The 11,259-nt window shown below is 35.9% G+C and overlaps 1 protein-coding gene across 2 annotated transcripts; it reads left to right on the top strand.

Moving 5' to 3' along the window:
* Positions 1 to 348: 348 nt before the first annotated feature.
* nme3 (NME/NM23 nucleoside diphosphate kinase 3) lies at positions 349 to 9,960 on the top strand. Of its 2 annotated transcripts, none has more exon segments than NM_130928.2 (5): positions 349 to 450; positions 3,675 to 3,805; positions 6,391 to 6,492; positions 6,571 to 6,683; positions 9,322 to 9,960. In NM_130928.2, coding segments are annotated over 5 exon segments (510 nt in total). In that variant the 5' UTR covers positions 349 to 404; the 3' UTR covers positions 9,440 to 9,960.
* Positions 9,961 to 11,259: the final 1,299 nt, after the last annotated feature.

The raw sequence follows: 11,259 nt of genomic DNA, 5'->3' as shown, positions 1-11,259 counted from the left end.
AAAGATACAAAATGAAAATGAATTCGTATTTTGTGGCTCTGTGAATGCCATTATTATTATTATTAATATTATTTCGTATATAAAGTGTTGTTAAACGGAATGTGTGTTGGTCGTCTGGTCTAAATCACTAAACATGCATGATGGTATATTTGTTTTGTTCAGATTTTTGGACGCGTTCAGATGTACGGGGGAGTAAGGCTGTAATACACTTGAAACGTACCAAACATCACAAAAACAAGAAAGGTTGGAGAAGTCCTGAATATACTCACTTTCCGTGTGTTTTCTATGTAGTGTGGATCTGAGACGCGCACGCGCATGTCACCTAGCGACACTCATCATCAGCGCGCGCTCTCGTCTCCTCCTCCTTTCTGCCGAAAACTCTTGAGGATTCCTGCACGGAGAAGATGATCATACTTTGCTTAACCATATTTGCGAACATCTTCAAGCCAGGTAAGATGTCTCTTTAAGGAGCCCGATATGTTTCGCTTGCTAACTCAATTTGAAGTGACGGTATTTCGTCAAGATGCTCATGTCTAACAGTTAAAGCTTTGTTCTTGTTTGCTATGCTAACGTTAACTACCCAGACCCAGATGAATGTTATGTTGTTTTCTTTTTACGTCCATATAACCTCTTTTTATGTGAATGTAAGTTATTTAAGTGCTTTAGAAAAGACATGACATCAACATACACTTACGTTAACTGAAGTATTTCACTTTAACATGCGGCCCATTCACGTCAATGCGCTGCATAAGTAGGTTAGTTGGCGTCACGTCTTAAAAATGTGTCGTTACTCCTAATATACTGTTTATAAATTGGCCTTATACGTTGCTCTCTAACCTGAACATTCACAGCCTTTAAATAATAAAAACACTCACTAAAACGCGTTTTCTTCACGTTCTTGGCTTGATCCTATTACTAATGTAGCTTGCCTTCTTGTTATTGGCTCTTCGGTAATTATATGCGCGGTACTCGTCTCTGATTAGTCAGCTAAGGCTCCGTTTCGCGCTAGAAACCTGCACACACACACACACACACGTTTATAATGGACTCCAAAAGGTCATTATCTGATGCAGAAGAGCTCGCGGATTTAGCCACAAAACACGCGAGGATTATTGAGTCAGGTATGCAGAATTAACACCTGCGCGCTCTGTAATAAATCTATAGTTATTTTATTCAGTGCAGTCTTCATTGCAGAGTCCTCGAGCAGAGACGGTGTGCTAATATCATTATTGACTACTTCTGTGTGTAAGATTGTATTATTTAAAAATAATTAATTAATTATTGGTGTATTAATTTAAAAAATATTAATTTAACATGCACATAGACGTGCTCTGATTCACCTTTGAGTATGTTTGTGACCTGTACAGGCTGATGACGAGAGCTTATAAGAGGTTTATTGCTCTGATATTAATAGGATATTAAAATGACATGTGCCATGTTGTTTCTTTTTTGTTCTTCTGCATTAAGAATATGCAGATCTATTTTGAAATGTGTGTGTATATATATATATATATATATATATATATATATATATATATATATATATTTGTGTATATGTTGGATTTTATTTAAACAAATCAATTTAAATGTATCTATAGTAAATAAACACAGGAAATACACTTTATATTTATTTTCCGATTTGGTATTTTTTTAAATGATCTAAATTGATTTTATATATAGAGACTGAAGATTAACAGACCACAGTCGCAGTTATGTACTAAACTACCATTATTATTATATGATTGCCAAAATTGACCAATGGGATTTAAGAGTGAGTAGTGAAGTAGAATAGATTATTGGGGGAAAAACTCATTCATTGTCTCATCACTGATGTTCATATTTAGCTACAGTTAAAGTCAGAATTATTAGCCCCCCCTTTGTAATTTTATTTCTTTTTTTTAAATATTTCCTAAATGATGTTTAACAGAGGAAGGAAATTTTCACAGTATGTCTGAGAATATCTTTTCTTCTGGAGAAAGTCTTATTTGTTTTATTTCGTTTAGAATAAAAGCAGTTTTTAATTTTTTAAAAACCATTTTAAGGTCAAAATTATTTGCCCCTTTAAGCTGTATTTTTTGATTGTCTACAGAACAAACCATCGTTATACAATAACTTGCCTAATTACCCTAACCTGCCTAGTTAACCTAATTAACCCAGCTAAGTCTTTAAATGTCTCTTTAAGCTGTATAGAAGTGTCTAGTCAAAAATATCTAGTCAAATATTATTTACTGTCATCATGACCGAGATCAAATAAATCAGTTATTCGAAATGAGTAATTAAAACTATTATGTTTAGAAAAAATTCGCTCTCTGTTAAACAGAAATTCAGAATCTGACTTCAACTGTAAATCAAACCTGAAATATATTTTTTTACAGATGCAACCAACAATGTTTAATGAAAAGTTTTAGATTTCGGTCACACTTTACAACAAAGTTCCATTTGTTATTGCTAGTTAAATGTGCCATTTACTGCTTTGGTTTAATAAGTTAAATTGTCCTCTGATATCCACATCATCGGTTTATGGTTTCGGTTAGTTAAAAACATCTCTAAGACAGTTTTATAAGCTCATTTATTACTTCATAAAATACCCATAAGTTCAGAAGGTCCATGATTGACCATGTATGGACTGTGTCATGAATATTAATGAGCTCTGCTCTGACGTGCTGCTTACACACACACAAACACAGCATGATAAACAAATATAAACCCAATCAGAGTAATGTTAACCTGTTTTGCACACCAGATCTGTTGTGGATAAAGGCTAAATGATAATTAAACTTGACAAAAGAGAGTGATTGAAATGTATGGTGTTTTATTTGGAAGCTATAGTAAAAGTAAATACAGGAATTAATATCAGCCTCTGCAAGAACAGATGATGTTTGAGCTGAGTGATTTGTTTGATGTGAGTGACCTACGCATCAAATTTCACAATAAATATGCTTAAAAATGTCTGTTGTCTCACTAGAAATCATTGTTGCTTATCAAACACAGCCTGAGGGGTGCATGTTAATGATTTAATTAATGAGCTTGATGACACGGCTGCTCGTCAGGTGTTTTATGAACGACCCAAATTTGGTAGACATGCAAATGCAGAGGACATGGCCTGCGAGTCTTGCACTCTTGTTGTTTTGTCTTCTGATTGGCCTGTTGTCCACTGGAGTTTTACACATGAGAACGAGGAAACAGGGGTGTCTTGAGGCTCACAGTTGCCCAGATTTCTTATACTGATCTTTTATTTTTCTTCTATGCCTTGGTATACCTAGATTTTCATTTTAGGGCACCTTTAATCTATTCATTAACATGAACAACACATGTGCATCATTTACTAATGCATTAATAAAGTCCAAAGTTGTGCTTGTTAACATTAGTCAATGCATAGTATGCAGGTAAATATTGTATTGTTTATTGGATGTTAACATGAACTAATGTAGCATGATTAACTAGATTTCTTCATTATTTTTAGGTTTGTAGTTCAAGGTCACAGTCTTGCACCTTTGTCATTCTGTCCACTTTTCAAAGACTACTTGGCTTCATCTCAGATGTTGTGATTCACTTTGCAGCTTTATGGTTTATAAAGCTTCAACAAATGCTTTATTATAATAATCCCTGTGTGAAAAAAACGTAAGGATTCACTGCTGTTTTTAAAAGGATTTGATTTGGGTTATTTCCTACAGGATGGACTGGTGCAAATGAGCGCACGTTCCTGGCAGTGAAGCCGGATGGAGTTCAGCGCAGACTGGTGGGTGAAATCATCCGCCGATTCGAACGCAAAGGTTTTAAACTGGTCGGCATGAAGCTCCTGCAGGTGAGAACCCTAATACAGCATCTTCACTAAGCGTTCAGCAATAAATACATACAGTAATAAATGACAATGGAAAACAACTCATGCTGTTGTGAACAAGATTGCATATAATATACATGCTTGGTAGGAAAAGCCAACAATGCATTGTTAGTCAAAATTATCTCTTTTTGTGCCAAAAATCATTAGAATATTTAGTAAAGATCAACATTTTGTACATTTCTTACTGTAGATATATTAAAGCCTAATTTTTGATTCGTGATATGCTTTGCCAAGAGCCTAATTTGGACAACTTTATCTCTTGTGTACTGATCAAAGCCACTCTCCCTTTTCTTACTGTTTTCATGGATTTTTTTGCCCCATTGACTTCCATTATAATGACATTCTGTTTGCAGTGACACCAAATAAATCCCGCATTCTTGAATGTTGGTGGTGTTCTCTATTGGGAAGAGGTCAAATGTGTCATTTGTACTGGTGATTATCTGTTGGCAGCATTAACTTCTTTAAATAGGCCTGTGCAAACAAAGTTTCTGGCTTTTATACGGAGTTCTGTGACCTCTGTAAAGTTGGCACTCCATAAAAACAAGTAATCCCCAAAACTATGCCATTCATTTGTGCTGATTTGTGCTGAGATATTCAGCATTATTTTTTTGACCGTGTGAACTTGTTGCTCAAACGACGTCAAATCAGCACAGGTTTGTGCTCAGTTTGTGCTGTTAAGACAAACACTGTATCTCTTTTTCTCGTTTAGATACAAGTAAAATATTTCGGGAGCCATAACAGTACTCTTTACCCCATTTCCTCTAAATCGCACTAAACTGGTGCCATTCGTTTGCGCTGTTAAAACAAGCACTTTGTTTATTTTCGTTGTTTAGATTTAACCAAAAAATTTTGGAGGCCGTGACGTCACTCTCCACCCCAGATTTTCTTAATCGCACAAAACTGGTGCCATTTGTTTGTGCTGATTTGTGCCGTTAAAATAAAAACTGTATCTGTTTTTGTTGTTTAGATTTTGCCCTATCAAAATATTTCAGGAGTTTTGACGTCACTCTCCACCCCACATTTTCTAAATCGCACAAAACAGGTGTCATTCGTTTGTGCTGTGACTGGGGTGAAGAGTGACGTCACGACTCCCAAAATGTTTTGGTTATATCTATCTGTTTTAACAGCACAATCTAGCACAAATCCAGCACAAGTCGAAGTCGTTTGAGCAACATGGGGTGGAAAGTGACGTCACACGGTCAAAAAAACAATGCTTAACATCTCTGACCCCAAACCAGCACTCAAATTTTTGCAACAAATGTAGCACAAACGAATGGCATAGTTTTGGGGATTATTTGTTTTTCTGGGGTCCCAACTTCATAGGGGTAGTTCTGTGGAGTAAAACAGCAGATTATAGTGTGTATATAAATAAATTGACTGTGTTTACTATGTTCTGAGAGCTGAGCTGCTTATTTAGATTTTATTGGGCATAACAAGATAAGTGTGCAAAGGATAGAAACTAAGCTTTTTTTGCACTCAACTGATGATAAACAATAAAAAATAATAAATTATACTCTGCCCAACAGGGAAAACCAGCAACAATCAAGAATGCAGGATTATATGCTGTCATGGCTTTGCAATCCAAAAATCTCATTATAATGGAGGTCAATGACCTCAGTGAAGTTGGCCCCCCACGCCACACAAAGCATCAGCAAAGTTCCGTTTGTGCTCTTTCTGTTATTAAAATAGGACATTTAATTATGGGCGATGATGTTGTTTCTGTTAATAACAATATTTCACATGGAATATTACACATGGCCGATGACGTCACGAGCCCCTAACGCCCACCAACCACAACCCCCTCCCCAACACACTCCGAAATCCAAATTCCCCCCAAATTATTTCATATGTTTGTGCTTCATTTGTGTTGCAGACATTTTTGTTTGTGCTGTTTTGGTTTTTGAGATATTAAAGTAACATTTGCTGGTCATTATTTTAGCGGTCACGCAGCCCCCACCCGTACATCCACCACTGACATGCGCCTGCATGACTTCCAAATTTTATTTCAATATCTCAAAAACTAAAACAGCACAAATTAGTATTTTTGCAGCACAAACAAATGAGACTTTTTTGCTGACCTTTTGTGGTGGGTGAGGGGCCATCTTTACGGAGATAAGTCAATGGGGCAAAAACAGCCCCAACATACCGAAAGGGTAGTCAATAAGCCCAAAGTCTATTGTTGAATTCTTTGAAATTTTCAAAGCATTTTCCCAAAATATGTGTCAAAATAAGATTAGTCACTAAAAAATCATTCCGCTAGCCAGAGCACAGAGAAAGTTGTGGCCAAATTAAGACTCAAAATCCCCCCAGAGTGTATGAAAATATCCCCAACAGCACACAAGGGTTACAGACGATTTTCTCAATATTCTGATTTTCAGCTTTATCTCAGCCAAATATTGTCCTATTATAAACTATACATCAGTGGGAAGCTTTATTCAGCTTTCACATCTTAAATTCATAAGAATCACTCCTCGTGACTGGTTTGTGGTGCAGGGTCACATATAGATGAGTAATGTATTACATATTAAGATGATGTGTTTATTGTTCAGGCATCAGAGGCGCAGCTCAGACAGCATTACTGGGAGCTGAGAGAGAAACCTTTCTACAACGGCTTGGTCAAATACATGAGCTCTGGACCCATTGTTGCAATGGTAAGATCATCTTCATCATCATCCAAAAGTTATGCATTCAGTGTTTGCATCTAGAGCCTTCTGTTGTTGTTTTGTTAGGTTTGGCAGGGGCTGGATGTGGTGAAGACGGCCAGAAAAATGCTTGGAGAGACGAACCCAGCAGACTCCCTGCCAGGCACTATCAGAGGAGACTACTGTGTGGAAGTGGGCAGGTTAGTGTGTCTGTGCATGCTTTAGATGGATGCATTGAGGATAGAAGATGGATGCAATGAGGGTTAATAGATGCATGGATAATAGATGAATGTGTTGGCTGATATAAATGCTAATTAATTATTAATTAACTTTAGGAGCTGTTCACACAGAATACTTCTTTAAAACATTTATGATGCTGCATCTCATGCTTGAATGTTAATCTGGCCTACAACATGCACAGTGTTGTTACAGTAAGACTTCACTGCTTTATTTATGCAGACACAAATGAGACCTGCTTGGAAGGACTTTTGTTACTCTTAGGTTGTTTAAATTTCTTAAGGTTTTACTTAATTGAGCTGAAAATTTCAGTATTTCTTAAGTGAAAATTAGCATCTAATACAGTAACTTCTGTTACAAATAATGTCTTTTACCCACTGTTGAGGATGGTTAATGGATGCATTATTAATGTTTGCTAATGGGGTTTTATTGTAAAGTCTTTTCTTTTGTCATTTATAATCCTTTTGTGGTTCAGTTAGTTTAAAATATTAGTTTTCTCTGAGCAACAGAAGATGGATATAAACAGTTAAAGACCAAATGATTAGCTCTCCTGTAAGATTTTAATAATTTTTTAAATATTCCCCAAGTAATGTTTAACAGAGGTTAGACTATTTCCTAACATATTCTAAAGAAAGTCTGGAATTTTAAAAAGTATGTCTTATTTATTGTAAAAACAGCTACGGTCAATATTATTAGCCCCCTTAAATTTTATTTCCCCCAACTGGCTACAGAATAAACCACTGTTGTCCAATGACTTAACTGGGTTAACTAGGAAAGCATTTGAATAGCATTTTAAGCTGAATGCTGTATCTTAATTATATATTTATTTAATTTCATTTCAGCAACAAAGGCTTTTTTGTCAAAAACAATTCATTAAAAATAAACAAAATAAAAACCACAAACTAACAAACAAGGATTAAAAAAAGATAAGATTTTTAATGATAATAAATATGATAACTCTATAACTTTTCTGGTAAAAATTGCCAAATATCAAGGTGCATCCGGAAAGTATTCATAGCACTTCACTTTCTCCACATTTCTTTGTTACAGCCTAATTCCAAAATGGATTATATTAATGGATTTCCTCAACATTCTACACACAATAGCCCATAATGACAATGTGAAAGATTTGTTTAAATTGTTGCAAAATCACATGTACATAAGTATTCACAGCCTTTGCTCAATACTTCGTTGCACCTTTGGCAGCAATTACAGCCTCAAATCTTTTTGAATATGATGCCACAAGCTTGGCACAGCTGTCTTTGGGAATTGTTGCCCCTTCCTCTTTGCAGTTCCTCTCAAGCTCTATCAGGTTGGATGGGAAGGGATGGTGTGCGGCCATTTTCAGATCTCTCCAGAGATGATCAATAGGATTTAGATCTGAGCTCTGGCTGGGCCACTCAAGGACATTCATGGAGCTGTTGTGAAGCCACTCCATTGATATTTTGGCGGTGTGCTTTGGGTCATTGTCCTGCTGGAAGATGAACCCTCGATCCAGTCTGAGGTCAAGAGCACTCTGAAGCAGGTTTACATTCAGGATGTCTCTGTACATTGATGCATTCATCTTTCGCTGGAGCTCAGACAGAGACCATCGGGTTATTGATCAGCTCTCTGACTAAGGCCCTTCTCCCCCGATCACTCAGCTTAAGCTGGATTTATACTTTCGCCTGGTGCCGCATCGCACACCTCCGCTGAGTGCGTGTGTACCTTGCGAAACGGACGAGGTTTTTATACTTGCCGAATTCACTGTTGTAATATTCTTTAAAATGACAACAGAAAGTGACTGTAAAGTCTGACGGATACACGGAGGAGTAGGAAGTTTCCGGAAATGTGTCATATCATAAATAATCTTTTAAAACTAATTATTTTTATGACTGAAGGATTTTTATAATCATTCAAGATTTTTTGTTAGTCAAACTTTGATGATTCAGTTGCTTTTGTTCATATCTCAGACAGTTTTACCTATTTAAACTTTATTAAAATATTAATGACTACATATATAATTGAGTTGCTCAACAGATATATTTTTCATTATGGCAAGAATAAAAGCACACTTACTGTCATTTACTTATGACAAAAGGCAATAATGGTCCAACATTCCTGACTATGATCACCAATCATGCGTAGAAAAACAGGCATCAGTATCAACAAATAGGTTTCAATATTACTTTCCAGTTATAAAAGAAATAATTTGTTCCTTAATGACAGTTTTGTAACTATAAATAATTTTAAATTCAAAATTAAACATACATCATTGTAAAACCTGTAAATGATGGAAAAACATATTCTGTAATTGTGTACCTGGGTCTCCACTTCTGCCATGGGTCACTGGAAACAAAGCATCTAATTCTTGCAATGTTTTGGAGATGACAGTACGCTGATTTAATAACTGCTTTGACATGACTGCTGAAACTCAGATCTGACTACAGAATAACACCAGGATTGGATCCATTATCGATGGATTGATAGATAGATCCATAACAAGATGGATGTTTTTGGATGTACTGTTTATAGGTTATTTTGGACTGTGTTGTGTGACGTGAATGTGTTTATTTCTGTCTGAAGATTTTGCATGAATTGTTCTGTTCTTCCTGTGTGCAGGAATGTGATTCACGGCAGTGACTCTGTTGAAAGTGCTGCTCGGGAAATCTCCCTGTGGTTCGAGGATCATGAGCTGTTCTGCTATGAAGAGTGCGGTCAGCACTGGATCTACGCTTGAAATCAATCATCAAACACTCTTGCGTTCATCATTAAACACACAGACAGCTTTATCTGATAGCTGCTTATCAAAGTCAGCTCTGCACGAGCTATTGAGTGACCAAAATATAAAAACGCTGGCTTATGTTGACAAGGTAAATGATCTGAAATCCAATTATTGGTCAAGCTTGAATGTGCGGCTTACTTACTGCTTTTGTAAACGTGTATTTAGGCTTAGTTTGCATTTTCAGAAAGTTGGTCAATCCTGCACTAAAGTGTTTACATCCATCTGAAAGACACTGTTTACATTTTTAAATCCAACTTTTGATATAGACATGTTTGTCATCTTGATGCACTATGAAAAAAAAAAACGACATTTCCAAATCAAGACTTCTTAATCAGGACTCATGACAGCAATAACGAATGAAGGGCCAGCATGCTCTGATAACTGACTTGAACATCACATAATGCTTTGTTTCAGTGGTTGGAACTCACCTGACCAAAGGGCCGCCTTACTTTAATAAATTATTACTCTCACTTTGACTTTGAATCCATTATTTGTGCAAACTAAAACTACCTTTTAAAAGTTTGAGATTGGTAAGACTTTAGCCGTTTTATGAAATGTTTGGTTTATAACCACGTAAAGGGGAAGTAAATGTCTTTGCATTTAATTTTGTACAAAATATAGAAATGTGTTGCATTGTTTCCCTCATTGGTTAAATCAGAAATAGGTAACGCAATTGAACAGGGTCATAATTTACTAAAAAGAGGGAATAAATGAAGTGATTGGTGTAAATTGTATTTTATAATCACAATAAAAGGGGCCGCTCACACAAAAATGAAAATGTAAGTTTGAAACCTTAAGTGGTTCGAAATCATGATTTTTTTTTCATGTTTTATTCAATTCATGTTTATTTCTATAGCGCTTTTACAATGTCGATTGTGTCAAAAAGTTAAAGTTTTACTGAGATGATTTGTCTGTGATTGGATGCGATCAGGGCTTGACATTAACTTTTTTTGATCACCAGCCATTGTGGCTAGTAGTTTTCCAATTTTGCTAGCCCCTCGCCACTAGCCACAAGTTTGTTGTAGCGAAAATATATTTTATATGCATAAATTTGACTTATTTGATTTAAATGATTTGTTATGTCCACTTGCATTTCATTCAACTTTTGTGTGTGTGTGTTGTGTATGAGCTTTACCAGGATTCACCTAATTGTTCTCTGGCCACAACAAAGTTAGTTCATTGCCACATTTTTTAAATGTGTGAAAACAAAAACAAAATATATCAAAAACAAAAATGTTCCTAAAAAAACAATTGACATTTTAAAAAAATAGTGTCATGTATCTAAAACTATACACAGTATCTGTCCAAGCTAAAAGTTCCAGATAAGGTCCCAGCTAAAGGTCAGAAAACTATATATAAATGGAGAGTTATCTCCTACTAAAGCAATGTTTTTGTAAAGGATGACATTTAAAGCACATTAACCCCTTCAGACCCTGCGTCCATTACAATGGACATCACATGACATCCCAATTTTTTTTTTAAATTTGGAACATAATTCAGGTGTGAAGGGGTTAATAAACATAACTAAGCAAAAGAAAGCAGGTGAAAAACATTCCATGTGCGATAATGAAAAGATCACTAGCACATGATTACGTTACGACCATTATTGATCTATTCCAAGAACGGTTAAAGCGAAAGCGGCAAGCGCTGCTGCTTACAAAAAAATCCTGGTATTTTTAAAGCAGCAGGAATTTTTTCCTGTCTTTTTCAAAGTGAACTGATCACTCCAGTTGCGTTTCCGGGCATGGTTGCTGCTTCGCGCAACAAAATGAGAG

This window comes from Danio rerio, chromosome 3, assembly GCF_049306965.1.
Source record: "Danio rerio strain Tuebingen ecotype United States chromosome 3, GRCz12tu, whole genome shotgun sequence".
Classification (NCBI taxonomy): Eukaryota; Metazoa; Chordata; class Actinopteri; order Cypriniformes; family Danionidae; genus Danio; species Danio rerio.
Note: the sequence above shows the minus strand (reverse complement) of the source record. Positions and strands in the feature narration are given on the sequence as shown.